The sequence below is a fragment of the Stegodyphus dumicola genome, chromosome 9 (genome assembly GCF_044657685.1).
Source record: "Stegodyphus dumicola isolate Sdum_Otavi_A_Nest chromosome 9, ASM4465768v1".
NCBI classification, from domain to species: domain Eukaryota; kingdom Metazoa; phylum Arthropoda; class Arachnida; order Araneae; family Eresidae; genus Stegodyphus; species Stegodyphus dumicola.
This window is the reverse complement of record NC_140776.1, coordinates 150,889,743-150,909,757: the sequence shown is the minus strand read 5'-3', so window position 1 is coordinate 150,909,757 and position 20,015 is coordinate 150,889,743. Positions and strand designations below refer to the sequence as shown.

The following is a 20,015-nucleotide window of genomic DNA, read 5'->3' as shown; positions in this document are numbered from 1 at the left end:
TTGTGATTTCAATTATGTAACTACAACAATTAGCAACCGTCACAGAGTATCTAACAGCTGTATAATTCTCTTATTTTTCACAATTTTAAGTTACAATCTGCTACCTTTCTTGAGTAATTAAGTTTTATATTCTGTTATTAGATTTCTTTTTCATAGGTGAGAGGAATGTCTGTTGATGAAGCTATAAAACAATTGTCGTTTGTTCGAACGAAGGGAGCACATATTGCAAAAGAGGTAGTATTTTTGGAAATTTGGTGTTTTTAATCTGTTTTGTGTTATTGCTGTCTAAAATAAAAATCAGTAAATTTATGAAAAGAGACTGTAAGTAGATAAAATATTAAAAGCATGTATTGGGTTTTAGGTAATTGAAGAAGCACAAAATTTAGCTGTCCAAGAACATAATGTAGAATACAAAAGTAATCTGTGGGTTGGTAAGTTACATGCAAACTTGCAGTTCGTTATATAAGAAACTTGCTCATTATTATTTTCAAGAATTAATACTCGAAAAATTTAATAGGGTTACTCACTAAATTAACATTTTATAAATCATCTTTAGATGTTTAGTAAACTACTATGATGCATAATTCCAACTTTTTTTAATAATCATGGTCATAATATATACGTAGCGTGTTCGGAAACTAAGTACCGTTTCATTCTAGCGCTGTGGTAGGCGTTCCACGCATGCGCACTAGTCTTTCTTGTTCACTGACTTTCAATTGTTGCCATTTCAGTTGCTCTATGTTGTGTTTTCAGTTTGCTGTGCACATTCAAAATGTTTAAGACAATTAGGTCTCCCACTGACTGTGAGATTCGTGCCGTGATTAAATTTTTGAACGCGAGGAATGTTAAACCGACCGAAATTTATCGTCAAGTGACAGAAGTTTACGGTGATAAGTGATGGAATGGTGAGAAAGTGGGTAAGAATGTTTAATGCAGGTCGAACAAATGTCCACGCCGAGGCTCGGAGTGGTCACCTTTCTGTTGTCACCGATGATTTGGTAAGGAAAGTTGATGAAGCAATTCATGAGAACAGACGCTTCACAATGACAACTCTTTCAGAGGCATTTCAACAAATTTCACGTACTGTTTTGTTCGAAATTGTGTCTGATCGCTTGAATTATCGCAAACTGTGTTCCCGATGGGTTCTAAAAATGCTCACTGATGTTCACAAAACAAAGCGACTTGGTAGTGCCCTGACATTTCTCGTGTGGTACAATGATGAGGGAGAAAACTTTTTAAACCAAATTGTGACAGGTGATGAAATTTGGGTGTGTCATTTCACACCAGAATCGAAACACCAGAGTGGAGACCATTTCACACCAGAGTGGAGACACACTCATTCTCCGAAAAAACAAAAGTTCAAAGTGACAATGTCATCACAAAAAATCATGTGCACTGACTTCTGGGATAGGAAAGGCGTTTTGCTTACTAAATTTCTTCCCAGAGGTGAAACCATTAATGCGGCTCGATATTGTGAGACTTTAACAAAACTAAGGCGTGCCATTCAAAACAAACGAAGAGGAATGCTCAGTAAAAGAATTGTGTTGCTCCATGACAATGCTCGGCCCCATACTGCTGGTGTCACTCAATCGTTAATTCGACAGTTTTATTGGGAGCAGTTCGATCACCCGCCGTACAGCCCGGACTTGGCGCCGTCTGACTGTCACTTGTTCCTGCACATGAAGCGTGAGCTTGGTGGCAAGTGCTTTGGATCTGACGATGAAAATAAAAATGCTGTGTAGTTATGGTTATCGAAACTGGCAGGAAGTTTCTTTGATGATGGTATACAAAAACTGGTCACCCGCTATGACAAGTGTTTGATCATTGGCAGAAACTATGTTGAAAAATAGTTTAAGACATGTATTTTCATGTAAAAATAAAATTGGATTCGAAAAAATTGTTTTACTATTTTTTTTTTTTTTTTCAAAACGGTACTTAGTTTCCGAATACGCCTCGTATATATATATATATATGTATGGCATATATATATATATATATACATATATATATATATATATACATATATATATATATATATATATATGCCATACATATATGCCATACATATATGCCATACATATATATATATATATATATGTATATATATGTATGTGTGTGTGTGTGTGTGTAAGATGAAACACATATATAAGTCTGAATTAAAATATAAATGAGCCAAAAGCCCTTAAATTTCACCTTTTGGTTTGGGCATTTCTCCCTCTGTATTCTAAAAGTGGTAATAACTTTCTCAAAACTGTGTCACATCTGAAAAACAAATTATGTAGTAATACACTACCCAATATTGAAAATGTAACAACCAAGAAGGAATGGCCAGAAGTTGATGAAACTTGGCAAACGAAGAGACACAGCAATGAACAATAAGTAACCTTTATTTCAAAATGATATGCATAATAAGGAGTAAGAACTGAATAGGTTGTAGGACCAGCTTGGATGGCATTATGCGAAGCAACATGTCTAGATACAGAGTCAATGAGACAATCTCCTTTGGTGTGTATTAAGGAGATTTTTAAGTGCCATAATATACACATTAGCAAACTAGATTGGGTTAAATTCTACTCAAGAATGAACAAACAACCCCACTAATTTGTTGCCACATGGCAGTGAGGATGAACTTTTTTAACTCAAAGTGTCAAAATTCAGAAAAGCCCTAGCTTAACTCTGGTGCTGTGTCACATACAGAATCATCCATCTGTATGATCTGATAAATCTGTATGATCAGTAATTTGGCTCTGTTGCTGCATATCTGCTTGGCACTCATCTCAAACCGAAACATTCTGAAATCCAGGCGTCCATTATCTGGAATGATCTAAAATCCGGACCTCAAAAGCACCACCAACGTTTTTCTCATAGGCTTTATGCATTCACATTTGATGCCTTCATCTGTGTAAAATAAACTTCACCTGTGATGATAAAACATCTCGAGAGTCCCGATTCTTAATTTCACGTTGACACTAAATAAAATACCTTGTTATTGAAGAAACGGTCATTTTAGTATAAATTTGTATGATCAGTAATTTGGCTCTGTTGCTGCATATCTGCTTGGCACTCATCTCAAACCGAAACATTACGAAATCCAGACATCCATTATCTGGAATGATCTAAACTCCGGACCTCAAAACCACCACCAATGTTTTTCTTGTAGGCTTTACGCATGCACATTTGATTCCTTCATCTGTGATAATAAAACATCTGAAGAGTCCCCGATTCTTAATTTCACTTCAACACTAAATAAAATACCTTGTTATTGAAGAAACAATCATTTTAGTATAAATTTGTATGATCAGTAATTTGGCTCTGTTGCTGCATATCTGCTTGGCACACATCTCAAACTGAAACATTCCACATAGATACATGGTTGATCTTATGCCAACCTGGGGAATCATTATTTATTATACTTTCCTTTCATTGCCGCCATTTTATCAAAACATGACAAACCTGAGTCACGTGTAGCGATGCCTAAACAGTTAATGTTAGTAATTGAATAATAAAGGAGTATGGCAACCTTTTATGTTGACATTACGCTTGGCGATGATTACAGATTTTAGTTAATGTTAAATGCACTAAAAGTGTTGACAAGGAAAAATTTACCAAACATTTCTTTCCATATGCTAAAAATAGATTTTGTTGGTGATACTCATAAACCCAAAGATTACATTTAGGGCTATTTGAATTAAGAATAACTGATTTGTTATTCACATAAACTCAGAACCAGTGACATGGCTTCGTATGGCCGCAACGAGTCACAGAATTTAGGACCCACAGAGATTGCATCAGGCGGTAAGATATCAGCACCGGCCCTCAATAAGGCTTAAGTATATATGGGAATTTATTTATTCAGAACTATGATAAACCTTAAGCATGTGCAAGAAATAGACATATGTATTATAAGTAACTCTATATAACTCAGGCTTAATTGTCTCAGTGCACGATAGAAGAAAGATAAAATTTAAAGGAACAACTTGTCATTAGTCGCTCAGCTCATGATGCATAGCCAGTGATAGTGAAGGATAGCTAAATTTGATGATGATGCATGCTAATTTTAAAGGTTTTCGCATATCGCAAAACAAAAGTGAAATTTTTCAATTAACGGATTTTGTAAAGAAATGCAGAAACGCGGTAATAAATAAAGATGATATAATTGAAGTTTTTCATTGCAATGACAAAGCTTCTCAATCTTTAATCAATTTATGAATGGCAAAATCTGTAGTATCCAGAAAATACCGCTACCGATAGTGAAGAAAGTGACAGAGAAGTTACTGAAAACGAGAAAATTTCGATTGACTAGTTAGTTGGACTTCTTGAAACAGCAGTTACAGGACTTCAGCAATGTAACTAAACAAGAGATTATGTCTGTCTACAGAATTAAAGAGAAAGTAATAGCACAAAAAAAAAAAAAAAAAAAAAAAAGCAACTTAAATAACTTACATTGAAAGAAATGTTTAATAAAGTAAACAAATAAATATTAAGCTTTTTTTTGTAAATTTTTGATACCCTTTAGATCATAAATTCTTCATTATTTCATAAATCAGGATTTCATTTTTTACATGCCATCTTATTAGATTTAAATTGATGATCTAATATCCGGAAAAATCCCAAATCCAGAATCGCCGAAGTCCCGATGAGTCCGGACTTTGTACTGTTCTAGACTCAATAATAATTTATTACCTTAAAAACAAAATAATGCAAGCAGAATCTACTAGATGACTTTTGAACTAAAGCAAGGAGCATAACAGCTTTAAAGCTTTGTTGTAGAAGAGTAAATATTTAATTAAAATTATAATTATTATTTAAACTACCACTTTTTGTTTTAGAATACTATCTTAAAACATTTAATTTCAGTGAGAGTTTACAATTATAATTTCTCAATTAACATTCCAAAATGAAATATAACAAGATGACGAATAATCACATCCAAACGTCAATCATTTAGTTGCCAAAAAGCATGCTAATTAGAATCGCTGTAGTTATTTCCTTGTATTAGCCAGAAATTCAAGAGCATTGGGCTGATGGCTAATGGATGATATTCAGATATTCTGAGCAATACACTTATGTATCAAAAGTTATTCATGAGATAGAAATTCCCAAATGACCACTCACCTGGAATTGTATTATTATTTAACCATGACAGATTCATGTGCTGCACTTGTACAGTTACTCAGAATGTCAGAGTGGTGGTCATCAGCTGCCAAACACACAGCACAACAATATTAGTCAATGTGTACACAGGGATTGCTGCATGTGCCATTATGATATGATGAATGGCCTCAAGCATAATAAATTTCATATATCGGGTGGTTGTAATTAAACTTCCCCTATAAAAGGCATCTTACAACGCAAACAGGTGAATGGAATGCAATGAAATTTTGTATAGGGCTATACACGAGATGTGCTCGCGGAATTTCGAAAAAAAGAATTAGTTCCAAAATATCCACCAGAGGGCGGTTTTGGGGGAAAAACATGAAATTTAACACAAACAAGCAAAACGGAATGCAGAAACAATATTAACATTCATTGACTAGTTTCTGATCACCTTGTCATCAAACCACATTAAGTAAAAGTAAGGGAGAAACAAAAACAGTTCCATTTGCAGAAACAAGAACAGATTAGGGCGAAATTGCATAAGAGGAGCAGTTGTTAATCGTGTCTAGGACGATATAGGGAAAGGTGCTCCACTTGACCACCTGCATTCACCTGTAAAATTTTAAGTCGATGGACAGTGTGTTCAACAGCAGATCGTAACTGATCAGTTGTGAGGCTTCACACATGAAGCATTATGGAGTTCTTCAAGTCCTTCAATGTCACAACACCTCCATGATACACCAGACTTTTTAAATAGCCCCATAACCAGAAATCGCAGGGACTTAGATCTGACGGAGTGGTGGCCATGGATTAGGAAAGGAGCGACTAATAACACGTTCTTCTGTGAAGTGTTGGAGCCAATAGTGCCTTTATGGACCCATGGATATGTGGAGGTGCACCATCCTGCATGACAATGGTGAATGTAAGGACCTGCCTCTGAAGGTCACTGCACAACAAATGTCTGTAGCATGTCATGGTACCGACGGCCTGTAATGGAACATGTGACAGGCCCACATTCACCGATTTCCTCAAGGATGAATGTCACCGTGAATCCATACCAGACTGTGACCTTTGGACATTGTAGGGGAATTTCAGTGTGGATTAGCGGATTTTCCTTAGCCCAAATGCGGCAACTCAGTGTGTTGACTGTCCCACTGAAGTAGAAATGAGCCTCGTCGCTCCACAGAATATTCCAAGGGCATGACAGTTCAACAGTCATTCTGTTAAGAAAACTGACTGTGAATGAGAGGCGTTGTGACTTGTCGCTATCAAGCAGCTCCTGGGTATGGCGAATCTTGTATGGAAAGTAGTGCATTATGTTTCTGAGTACTTTTTGGACGGTGCTGTAAGAATAGCTTGTCTGTCGAGAAACTGCACATGCGCTACTGCCCCCAAATTTTGATGTCTGTGATTGTGCATCAACAGCTGTCTTGAAGCATCAACAAATATCGGTGTGACATATTTACGGCCTCTTCCAGGTTGAACTCCTAATTTTCTCCATCTCTTCAAATCTTTTAATCATGGCCTGGATACTTGTAGACACTGATCCATGCCATAGGTTCTTTCTGCGACAAAATTCACGAGCTGCAGCAGAAGCATTTCCCTTGTTTTCGTAAAACAGTTTCGCCAATAACATACGCTCAACTAAAGAGACCGTCATTAGTACAGCCGGAAACATCGACTTAAACATGACAACGTCTGCAAACGTTTTATACCCTAACTTGTTTTGCATAACCTTCCTCTTCTTTCCAAGCATGCAAATATCGACATTTTTCTCCTACAGCTGACAGCTTTTCCCGGGTTTTGCATTTTATTACTTATAATTCTTGTTCTGGATTGTTAATATTGTTTCTGTATTCCGTTTTGGTCGATTATTGTGTTAAATTTCATATTTTCTCGAATAGGTGCCCTCTGGTGGACATTTTGGAACTAAAATTTTTTTTTAGAAATTCCGTAAGCGAATCTCATGTCTAGCCCATATACACAATTTCGTTGCATTCCGTTCACCTGTTTGAGCTGTAGAATGCCTTTTATGGGGGAAGTTTAATTATAACCACCCGGTATATTGTCTTTCAGTGCCCCTACCCCAAAAACATCATACACCACTTATTACAAAAATAAAAGTACTGACATACTCATATATTCAGAAAACATTGTACTGCATTTTTGAAACTAAGGTCTGGAGATTACGTATCATTCACAATGCCCAGCCTTATGCTTCATCTAGTTTTGCAAAAACATCCTGTTATTTGTAAATTGAATAAGATTTTACATCATTTGATGCTGATGATATGTACTACATACACTGGCATATCTTATCCTAAACTAAAAAAAACTACATCTCTGTCTAAAAGGTAATTCTTTGGATGTTTTCATTGCCCATGAGAAATTATAGCGGTCTGAGAGGAAACTTTATGAGTTAATTGTATAAAGCAACTGTATCATTATTGGGAAAAGAAATAAATTGTTCTTATAAAATTCTTATTTTATTTAAAACTTTTTATGACTCAAAATGCATTTCTCAAGTTAATCATTTAAGTTTTTTTTTTTTTTTTTTTGTTGTTGTTGTTGTTGCTGTTGTTTGGAGGGAATCACAATTTGAAACTTATTTATTAAATATATAATGAGTTTTCATAAATTTCCTTTTCGCTTCGAATTTAATAATAGCAAACATATGTTGAATTAAATAGAACATACTGTTGAACTCTCAATTGACACCAGACTTAAAAATGAAATTTCAAATAGAAGATACGGTTAAATTCTGGACTTCATTATACCATTCAAAACGGAATATAATGAACCAAATGATGGTGCTTTAAAAATTATAATTCAGTTTGCTTGTAAGTATATGCATAAGAATAGGTTTTCATCACCAATTCAAATAAAAATTAACTGAAATTAACTTAATGTATATGCTAATCTCATACTTGAGCTTGCAAGAATACATCAAACACATAAGAGTTGTATGAGAATCAGTAGGCTCATCTGTCTCGTTAATGCAAGTTTAAGCATTTACGTTTTTTGTTAATTAATCCAAACAGCTCACTTCAGGTTTGGTACGAGCACAGTAGTATCTGGTTGTATTTGCGAAATGGTGATATGCGCTCCTTGTGTCCATGAATGGCCTGCTCCTCAGACACTTATGAAGTTGACATGTTTTCTGATATTCAAAATCTTACTCCGTACAGATAAAATCAAACACGTGGTGACGTGGCAGAGTTCCTTCAGTGCGCAAAATCGTTGGCTGCATATTTTGGTACTCCGAATCGTTACTAGGGCACTTCGGTACTCCAAATCGTTACTGGGGTACTTTGGTTCTCCAAATCGTTACTAGAGCAAACCATTACTAGGGTACTCCGGTACAGCAAACCGTTACTAGGGTACTCCGGTACAGCAAACCGTTACTCCAGTATTTCATTACTTCGGTACTCCAAATCGTTACTTGGGTACTCGGTACTTGAAATCGGTTTTCGGTACTTTTCAAAGTAACTGTTACTTGAGTAACGGGTATTTTGTACCGGGTACTTGTCTGTACCCGTTACTCTCGTACTGGGTACAAGAAAGTACCGAGTTGCTCATCACTAGACGAGACTAAGGTAATCTGCAGAATATTCTAATTTATAGACCCTCCCCCAAGAAAAAAGTTTGATAAACAGTGCCATAATACATATTGTAAAGGTGAATCAGTTCAGTTTCGAATCTAATGCATAGATTAAGGTGACTAGATTTCAAAGTTCAAAATTCGGGATATAATTTTTTTAACAAATAAATTATTTTATTGTTATTGTCGTGTTGATATGTAGGTCAAAATATATATATAATTTTTTTTTATAATAGTTCATAGTTTTAGTTGAATTTCTGTTCCTTATAGTTCCTCCTGAAAAACTTTTTCTAATAATATCGTACATAAATGACATAAATACATAAATCAAAATAAATAATTTTTATTTATTTTTAATAGTGATACATAACATTTTTTAATAAATAAAGAATGAATCAAAATGCAGTATTCATCTTTAAAAAATTAATTTGTAATCCTTTTAAATTATTTTGATGACGTAGCCTTATATTTTTCTAAGGCATTGAATATTTCTTAGAACATCTTTATCATTTTTGATCTTATATAAAAATCTGTTCAATTTTCAATAAAATTTATTTTGGTGATTAACATACCTTTCAAAGTGAATCTGTGTGAAGGCTGTGTCTTATCACTAGCCCCAAAACTGCTCGTAATGCTAATATTCGCTCAGTTGCAGCGGTAGTCTCATCAAGAGCAAAGAACTGAAGCATTTGAACAAGGAATCTGGTTCTTATTAAAATATGGAGTTATTTCCATTTACCTCTGAACTAGGGACATATTTTTTGGCCATTCGAATATTTTGTATTCTGTGATGTAATATTTAAAGGAAACACATTCCTCATATATATCAATTTCCAATAATTTATTATTTGATATCTTCTTCTTCTTCTTTTTTTTTTTTTTTTAATTAACAAAAAGGCTGTTTCAACTTGACTCCAAGAAGAGATTTCATTTAATATGATCCAGCTATACGTTTCCATCTTCCGAAATATTTTTTTTTCCTCCAAATAAATAACAGCTGTCTGATAAAATGTTCTTGAAATTCAATAACTTCATATTGTGACTCCTCTGCATTCTTTTCAAGTTTTTCTAGAGTTTTTTTAATTTATTGAAATAAAGTTATCCTCTATCTTGAAGCTGTCAGAGCATCTGTTGAAGCAATTACCTCAAATACAGATGCAGTTTGATTTTCATTGTTGTCACCATTTTATGAAATACTCATGCCTAAGTGTTAATGAAATGTAGCCAAGCTTCTGCGACTGGATTTTCAAAGAATTTTAAAATAAGCATGGGGCACTTTTCTTGAGATTGAAAATAAGCCTTCCATGGTAAAAACATTTTGGAGTACCCTTTCAATGGCCTTTCAATGGCAAACAAGATGCTAACCATCTTGTTTGTGAATATCTTAGTATCGTCGAAAATTCCGTTTCTAGGAGTTACAGAAATTTCTCAATGTTTCTAATCTAACAGTATAAGATTTAGAATATACTATCTTAGAAATAATCTTTTCTATATCAAATGGGAAAACATCAGTCAATGTTCTTATTGTGTTATGGATAACATGCACTGAACATCCGACTCCAATCAAACCGTAGTTAAAGCTTTAATTTAACAAAAACCTTATTTTCTCCATGTTTGTCAGCTCTTCCAAAGTTAGAATTCTTACTATCTGCAAAAAAGGACCAATAACTTTTTCTTTTAAATTATTTTCTTGAAGACTTGTGAAATAGTTGCTAACAATATTGGGTGTTTCACCAGGTAAATGATTTAAATTCTAAACTCCTTAAATGTAACAAGTATTGGAAAAAGTTTTATTTCCTTGTGATTGGACTCATCAGTAAAGATCGAAATAAATGAACCTTTTTCCAAACCATTGTGGAAAGCTCTTAAAACGTAAGGCATGAAAACATTTAGTATTATTGCTTTGACCTTGTAAATTTGAAAAAGTTAAGTAAGTTTGAGCTTAAATTTACATGTGCGGCCTGTTCAAATGCCTTAGACCTAAGAATTATTTTTAGATGCCTTGTAATAATATGTAAGGGGATGATACATACTAACTTATGTTCTGTACCGTTGAACACGTATGTAATGTGATAATTAAAAAATTTTTAATTATATAATAATAAATTAATATAAAAACTAAACCTCTGATTTTCGGGACGAATTCCACTGATAATTAAAAAATATATGTATATATTATAAATTCAAATCACAATCGAATATCAATTAAAAATTGCAGTGCTGCCTGTAAGTGAAGGTCTGAACTGCAGCTGTAAACCAAAATTTCGTGTATGCTAGGGCTTTGTGAAGAGAAATGCAGGTATGACAAATAGAATCCCCCCCCCCCAACTACAATTTTTCTAAGGTAAACGCTAGATGAGGAATCACCTGTTTATGCAGCCGGTATAGCACGTCTCATAACTTGAATTCTCAGTTTGCAATCTACACTACTTAAATATATTGCAGTTAAACTTTTATGTTCTCACGCTACCGTTTTTCAGGACAAATTTTATAAATTCAGGACCAAAAAATGAGTCATAAAAATCGGGAGAGGTGATGTAGCGCCTTTTACTCACACGATGAAATGCTACAAAAACATAAAATATGTCTATAAAGGAAAGAATTAGAAATATCTCATCTGTTGAAGATCTTCTGAATAATTTTAGCAATGCAGAAATAAGATATTGTAAAAAAGCGTATTTCTGCCTTGCTAAAATTATTCAGAAGTTTTCAGTTGCTGGAACTGTTTCTTGGAAGGTTTCTTCTTTCATCAAAATTATCTTATTTAATACATCTCATTCTAGTTCTCACTTACCTCCACCATTTTATCATTTGATAGTAATTTTTTTAAAACACATTTTCCTATTTGTTAAAAAATGTTGAAATTATTGCCATTTTTATTTAGTCTTACCAAAATTAAGGCTAAAGATCATTGACTAAAATTGCAAAAAAGTAATACATCATGGGCAGATAGCTCTAGTGTGTGTTGCTTTAAATAATTGTTTTAGAGTAATTTATTTAATAAGTGTGTAATATAACACCTTACCTCTATTTTAATCATATAATTCTTTTTGTTTGCAGCAGAATCATTTGTTGGAAAAGGGCAAATAATTAAAGGTATAAGAAAACATGCAAAGATGAGATTTGGTATTATACATTACAGATATTGCCATTACTTTGTCCGTTTAGTGGAAGGACCACCACCAAAGCATTACTATACACCAGAACTTACTGGTAATGAAAAACTGGAAGAATATTTTGCTGAACTAAGAGCAAGGAGGATACATAGAACATTATGAAAATGTTATTCCTGCTACAAAATAATCATTATATATTTCTTTTATCAATATATGTTTTAATTTTTGTTTGGAATTTTCAGCTCTTTCCATAGTGTAATAAAATGCTCATCTTTTGTAGCAAAAGGTATATAGGAAAAAATATATCTTAATAGTGTATTTGTTGTGAATTCTTTTTTCCCTTTTTATCAAAATGCATTTTTTTCTGTAACAGTATTTTGATGAAACATATAGGGTTACAGGAGTAGAAAACTTTAGATGGGAATAATTGTTTTCAACTGTAACAAATCTTAAATAAACCATCTGAACGTTTTCAATGAAAATTAATTAATTCAGATACATCTGCAGAAAAGATTCTGTGATTTATTTTAATATTTAATTTGTATGTGACCACTTCCAAACTAGCTGCAGTACCTGCTTTGGAAAATGGAATGGCTATGAAAGCAGTGTTCATTACCTTCTTAATGATATAGCCAGTTATAAATAATTCAAATTCAGAAGTTATATTAATAAAAATTTGTGACATCAAATTAAAAAATTATACAACTGAGCTGATTAACACTAGAACGGCGGGAAAAACTTACCTACTTTTTGGAAATGACGGTATGGGGTCATTTTAACCCTTTGATGAAAGTACTGAAATAACAGTGGTACAACAATTTTAAATGCCATACATTGGCACAAATATGTACTTTATATGTATTTCATAATTTATATTTAATATCACTTGATAATTTATTGACTTTTTAAAATACCGTAAATGTATCGAGTACATGGCGATCAACTGGATCATACTAAAATTACTATAAGAATTTATTTCAAATACATGGTTTCACAAACTAAAACTAATGTTAACTAAAATAAAACACAATTTATACAATAATATTTTTTATGTACCTACTCGGAGGATGATTCACTCTCTAAATCCAGAAATGAGAAATGTTCTCTGATGTTTCAGTTATATCATTATATGTGTAGCTGAATGGAATATGTAAATCATTTCAATTATATTTAATGTGTAAAATATTAGAGATTAGATATACCTATTAAGAATTAATGCAGTTGATACAAAAATAATTTATAACAATTTTTCCAATGCATTTTCCGCACACAACTTTGGAACAAGATGCACAATATTCTTGAGATTTGTTTCCATTGCATCTCTGTACTAGACGAGTCCGTGACACCTTACCGACAGGACATTTAGCCGACACGGACACTTAGCCAACACGGGACAGTTAGCTGACAGGACATTTAAACGACAAGGACATTTGCCTACAGGACATTTGGCCGACACAGAGAGCTAGCCGTCAGGACATTTAGCTACGGGACACTTAACTGTCAAGACATTTAGTCAACAGGATACTAAGCCAACAGTGACGTTTAACTAACACATACCCAATAATTATTTAAATGTACTATCAATTACAAAATTTCTCGACCTTCTCCATAAGTTCAATATTTAAGATAATTTTCACCTATCAGTAAAATTTATTTTTCGATTCTTATAGATCTCATATGTGCTTTTAATTATTATGTTAATTTAGCATTTTTTTATATGTATCGTGTGCTGTTTGGTATATATTGGCCAAACTGGAAAAGCGCTGAAATTTCTCATCAGGGAATATGAATTAAATTTCAAAAGGAAAAAAAGAATCTTTTTAGCTAAGTACGGTGGTCACTTAATTACATTTGGGATCTTCAAAAATTATCCGTAAAGTTTTTTCATTAAATCAACTGGGTTCTTTTGAACACTTTCACATCATTAATAATTTTTCTTGTTTACTTAACGATATTAATTTTCCAATCTCGCTCTTCCAAATGCTTTCAAATTTCTTTTACGTTTCATTACTATTTTACTCAATACATCATATTACATTCTTTTCTTTACAAAATCGTTTTGCTCCTTCCACAAATAAAATTTCCTTTCCCTGTCAAGAAAAATCTAAATAATGCAATAAAAATTGTTATTCTTGAATTAATACTTTTTATAGAAACATATGATGGTGAAGGGTTAGTTTTGAAATATATATTATTTTGTTATTAGAAACAATTAAAAAAAAGTGCACCAAGACAAGCAAAGGTATAAATTATTGACCTCTATAATGGGCTGTTCATGCCACCATTCTTGAAATAAAAATTCTGTAACATTTTACTGACCAAGCCTCTCTCTTAAAATACTTAGGTTAATGTTTATAGCACTAAACTGGTGCATTATGTTTAATTTACGAGGGTTGGAACTTTAATAGTGGCAAATATTTATTTACAAGGAATACAAAAGTGATTCATGTCACCATGTTTTACAGTCCTTCAGTATAGTCGCCAGGATTGTGTACAACCCGTTTCCAACGATGTGGAAGTCGGAGAATACCTGTAGAAGCGCCTGTTTTGTTGATAGTTTGAATGAACTGGTCTACTGCCGCAAGAATCTCAGGAACAGTTTGGAAGCGAGTGCCACGAAGTGGTTCCTTCATCTTAAAAATTAAGTCATATTCACAAGGGCTTAGATCTGGGGAGTATGGTGGATAGTAAAGCACTTCCCAGCCCCATCGCTTGAACAAATCAGCTACAGCTTGCACTGCATGCAGCCGAGCATTGTCATGCAAAATGAGAGGAGCGTTCTGCAGAAAGTGTCGCCATTTTTTTCTCAAAGCTGGTTGGAGATTGTGCTCCAAAAATGAGCAGTAATACTGCGCAGTGTCAGTCTGCTGTGGAGGAACAGTATGCGTTAGGATGACACCATCACAGTCGTACACGAGAATCACCATAACTTTCACATTGCTGGGGTTCTGACGAAATTTCGAACGTTGTGATGACGCCATTCGTTTGACTGGCCTTTCAGTTCTGGCTGGTACGATCGGGCCCAAGTCTTATCCAGCGTAATGATACGGCGTAAAAAAGCATCTCCTTCGCGCTCTTAGCGCTTCAGGTGAGTTCGGGCAGCATCATATCGTAGCCATTTCTGCATTTCTGTCAACTGACGTGGAACCCATTGTGAAGCAATTTTTCTCATGGACAGGCATTCCTTCAGAATGTGCAGCACAGTCATATGCGCTAATCCTGTTTGTCTGGCCAGCTGATGAATCGTTTGGCGGCGATCACTGTCCATTAGTGTGGCAACAGCTTGCGCGTCTGCATCGCTGACACTCGGACAACCTGGCAGCAGCATGTCTGCCACGTTTTGCCGTTCTTCGTTGAATGCTTTCACCCATCTTGCTACGGTTCTGTAAGGTGATGCAGATTCCCTGCAAACCTCTTGAAGCCCTTGATGACACTGTCGTGCTGTACGACCTCTGGCATATTCAATTTTTATCCAACATCTTTGTTCTTGTTTTGAAAACATCCTGACAACACTTACTTTAGACCGCGAGCTAATACAAGGATCCATTCTTCGCGTCACTCCGCATGCACGTGACATAGGCAGGACGAGTCTTTTTGCAGAGAGGTAACGTGTGGTATATGCGATATTCTTTGGTTTTGTTGCGTAGCGTTTTTTCAGCTGTGTTGCCACTATTAAAGTTCCAACCCTCATAGAAGAAATATTCTTTAAGGTTTTATTTCATTCATAACAGAATTCTATTCTCAAAAACTACATTTTTCACTCTTCATATATCGAAAATGTTGCCGATATGAAATTCTGGACGTTGGAAAATTTCCAAAGAGAAATCGGAGGAATCTGCGGAAGGAGGAGCAGCAAGCAGGGCGGAGCAAAGCGAGACATCCTGAAAAGTCACCATAATGTGTTGCCATCTATCAGAGCTAGATTTAACTAGATCAGTCATGTAACTAGGTAATATTATGTACTCTGTTTTGAAAGTCACGATGTGTAATTTTCAATATGTTATATCGTGTCATGTTTTTCTCATAAAATGTAACTTTCTCAATATCTGTTAAAAATGTATAAATTTTCATTAACTTTTTTTTTCTCTTTCTCGTTTCTGTTGTAGCTACATGGTAATAGGGAAATTTTTGTGTTCATTTTCCTGAATGCATTTATAAATTTCTAGCCTAAAAAGGCAATTTTATTGGAAGAGACTGGTTATATATTAAGTAAAACGATCACTCTATTTCTGTTAAGCCCAGCAGTGGCCAAGCGGTAAAGTCACTGAACCCTGGCAGTTCGGTCCGAATTTCGAATCCCGCAAATGGACAGGCTGCATGGGTGTTTTCCCCATGTGTAACATGTATATGAGCCAGTTTTCCTTAGAAAGTCCTCCACGGAGGTATCCCTTCCGTTATGCAGATTGCCCTCTGGCTTTACCGTAATTGCATAAACCAAACTTACTTCTTGCCGCAGGCCACTAGGTATGAATTCCCCTGCCGGAGTACTATTCCACATTAATAAATATGCGATGCCTAACCTGTAATTGTATAGGGTGTAAATAGCATTTTAGATTTAAAAAAAAGTAGCTCCAGTGTGGCGAGGAGTAGGGTGAATCACTCTACTTCCTGACAGGGAAAGGAAATTTCATTAGTGGGAGGAGCGAAACAACTTTATACGGGAATGAATGTAGTGCGATGTGTTGAGCAAAGTAGTAATGAAATGTGAAAGTATTAGAAATTTAAAACCATTGGGAAGAGCGAGACTCGTCGGCTTAATGTCATGTCAGCTAAATCTCCTGTCGGCTAAATGTCTTGTCAGTTAAGTGTACCGTCGGCGAAGTGTTCGCGACTAGTACTAGACACTTTTTTCTCTTTATATCCATATTCTTTTCATGTGTTTTTTCTGATGACTCAGGAAAGATCTTTGGGAGTTTTGAAGCCATATCCCATTCTTAACTCCTCTCCTAATTTCAGTGGAAAATCTCTCCTGTTAATGGTGTTTCCTGTTACACTTTTATAAATTATCCAGGTGTTCAAAGCTATGTGATCCAAAATATTGAAAAAGGTACAGGCCATCGTATAGAAGCCGATTTAATTGAATATTTTCGGCACACCTGATCACGAATATCCACACCATACTTTGTTGCGTTGTAAAATGCTATTGAATCGGGCAACTTCTTGAGACTGTCTTCAGTTTTTACAGTAGAATGTAATGAGCTCAGTAGAAAAACACTTTTGTTTCTTTTGCTTTGATAGATGATAAGTGTGATATTATCATGTTCCACTATTGACGATAAATAAAGATTACTACGCATATTTTTCAAAGATATAGGAATTCCTCTTCTATTCTTTATCACTGTGCCGACCATAGTTGTATTTTTTGATTTTAGCATTTCTGTTAATTTAATGCTAGTAAAATAGTTATCCGTGGTAATATTTCTCCCTTTGTATAGATGTGGCTCCATTAATTTTGTGACAACATTTTCAGACAAACTTAATTGAGGATTTGCTGTTTCATCTTTTCCTACATAAGTAAATCTATTCAACAGGTATTTAGTATCAATGTTGACAGATAACCAAAATTTTATTTCAAATTTGTCAGGTTTATTAGGCATATACTGTGTAAATCTACACCTAGCTTTAGAGGGGAATATTTGTCTTCAACTGTAACATTTTGCAATTTTAAATAAATTTGTTTCACATGTCTGATGCAAGAGCAAATTTATCAGTCTGTAATCGAGTAGATCTTGTTTTCTTTTCATCGAACCTTAAAAATTATTTTATTTCATTGAATCTATCTCTTGATATAGTTTCTTTGAAAAATGGTATTCCCCATGCTTCGGACCACAAGGAATATAAATCTATGCCCTTTGCTCCTGTTACTCCTTGAACATACAATATAGTGACAAAAGCATCTAATTCAGCCAGAGATAACTTCCAGTCTTTATTTCCACGCTGCCTAAAAGCTTTGGATTCTGTATATTTCTTTATATACAGCAAGATATCATCATCAATAAAACGTTTGAAAGCACTAGACACTTTGTCCTCAGAAACACGACTCTGCAAAAGATGTTGGTCCTGCCATTTCTTTTAGAATGTTATAAGCAGGAACACGGCCGCAGACTGAATTTTTGTAATTTATTTCATTCCATATAGTGTTATCAAGAACTGTAAAAACAGTTTTGCAAATAACCTGATCCGTTTTTGCCCATTTATTTCTCCCGAGTTCTTCCTGTTTACTTCGCTGTCCTAATAATTTGTGTCTGGAATTCATCTTCAGTTTCTACAGAAAAATTATCAATTTCACCTCCGTCAGACTCATTTTCAGATAGCTCCTGTAAGAATTTTTTAAATTCTTCATATATTTTAGCATATGGTTCTCACAGCGTAAAGGAAAGGTGATAATGAACTTGACGGCAGAATTCATATGTACTGAAATACTGATTTGGAATTACCAAGAAAACATCTGTCCTAACTATTATCACCTGCAGTAAGTACACTGAACTAACAAACAGGAAAATACCTATGTAAAATAAACTATTTCTGAAAAGAAATGTAAGTATGAAAACCCCTGCATCTAACCTTCCTTGCAGTACTTTCTTCAAGCAAATAGATAATTGCGAACAAAGGAACAACTTATGTAGACATTACAAAGTACCCAGGTGATACCACCCAGGTCTTTATCCCTCTAGAAGATAGTATGAATGCAATCGAAAAATCTTTATCAGTGAATGTTTTTCAATGGGTTATTTGACAATGCCTCGAGCAGAAAGAGGGATAAAAGTAAAGGGGTGAAAATGATCCCCGTCTGCCGTTCTAGGAATACATGCCAATATTTTAAAAACTAACAAACCTAGAATGCTGAAAATTTTTTTAAAAATATGCTATCTATTTAGGAAAAGTCAAAAAATTCCAAACAATTTCTTCCAATAAAACAAAAGTAATCAATGGTCAAAAGTTGACCCCTACCGCCATTCTAGTGTTAAATGCTACCTTTTTATTATTAATTCCAGTAACAACAGAATAAGAAACACATGAAATTTGCCTTTGACTAAACTGCAATAAATAGTTCTTTGCATCCATTTCAAAGATATTATTTATATCCATAATTTTCAGATTTGAAATTGTTTTTACGATACAGGTAATTATGGGCAGCAGTAGTTAAAGTAATGAAGTCTTGGTAGTATGCCCTAGGTTCTGTGTCTAACTGCTGACAATCTGATTGAAATTTCCTTGCGTCTTGACAATGCACATGAGAAAATTTCATGTGTAATATATACTGGTGGTTTTCTCATTGGAAGTCTTTCATTAATACATACCTTTGATAAGCAGGTAGAGTGCCATAATAAAACACAGCAGAATCCTTTTTTTATTATTCTAATCAAGTTCCATTGCAAATAATTCGTGATCAAACTCATTTTTATAAAATGGGAAAATAAAAAATTTTGAACATACGATTTACTCTAAAAGTAAGCAATATTTTTGAGAACATAAATAAACACTAATATTGAACATAATAAATAACCATATCCTTGAGGCAGTTATATCAGCAGTTAGGGTATTGGGGAAACCAATACAACTTAAAATGACACAAAAATTGAACAATGCAACTTAAAATGATCAGATCCTGTTCTGTATTTATAATGAGACTCTTTTAAAATCCGTTAATATTCAGATATTCTAAATTTCATTTTATAATTTTCTTAAATCTTTATACTGAACAAATCCAGATTGTCATCATGCGATTGGTCACCAGAGTTAGGCACATTCTGGAAATTGATTTCTACAAGTTGTGTCTACTAAATAATTCAGTTGTTGCCATGGAAGATGAAACAGATGTCAAAATTTAGTTCCATATAATAAAGTTGAAAATCTTCCTCGCAATAGCTGTTAAGCATTTATCAATCTTTTTTACAGTAACTAGAAGAGTTTCCAAAGTACTAGCAAACTGACATCCCACTGGACTTAAGGTAAAAATAGCAAGCTGTGCAAATATTTAAAATAGTAGAGACAACTCCATCGTTCTGGGCTCATTAAAGTAAGAACAGCAAGCTGTAGTATAATATTTGATACACGGTTTATAGGGTCCTTGGGTTTTTGGGAATCGATTTTTTATTCTTAAAAGTCCTTAATAAAACAAATTAGTTAATTCTAGCCAAAAACAGCAGAAGGTCTTTAATTTTAACCATCTGAAATTTCTGTCTGTTTTTACGACTGCC

General features: G+C 34.2%; 1 protein-coding gene across 2 annotated transcripts in view; it reads left to right on the top strand.

Moving 5' to 3' along the window:
- The window catches only part of mRpL22 (mitochondrial ribosomal protein L22), a 43,837-nt gene extending 31,705 nt beyond the window's left edge, over window positions 1-12,132 (top strand). Inside the window, exons 4-6 of one of the 2 annotated variants that reach the window (XM_035351298.2) lie at window positions 157-234; window positions 362-431; window positions 11,762-12,132. In XM_035351298.2, coding sequence (XP_035207189.1) covers window positions 157-234; window positions 362-431; window positions 11,762-11,976 — 363 coding nt within the window. In that variant the 3' untranslated portion in view covers window positions 11,977-12,132. Of the gene's footprint in view, window positions 1-156; window positions 235-361; window positions 432-11,758 lie in introns of both variants that reach the window. The other variant, XM_035351296.2, reaches the window with a different exon arrangement.
- Window positions 12,133-20,015: the final 7,883 nt, after the last annotated feature.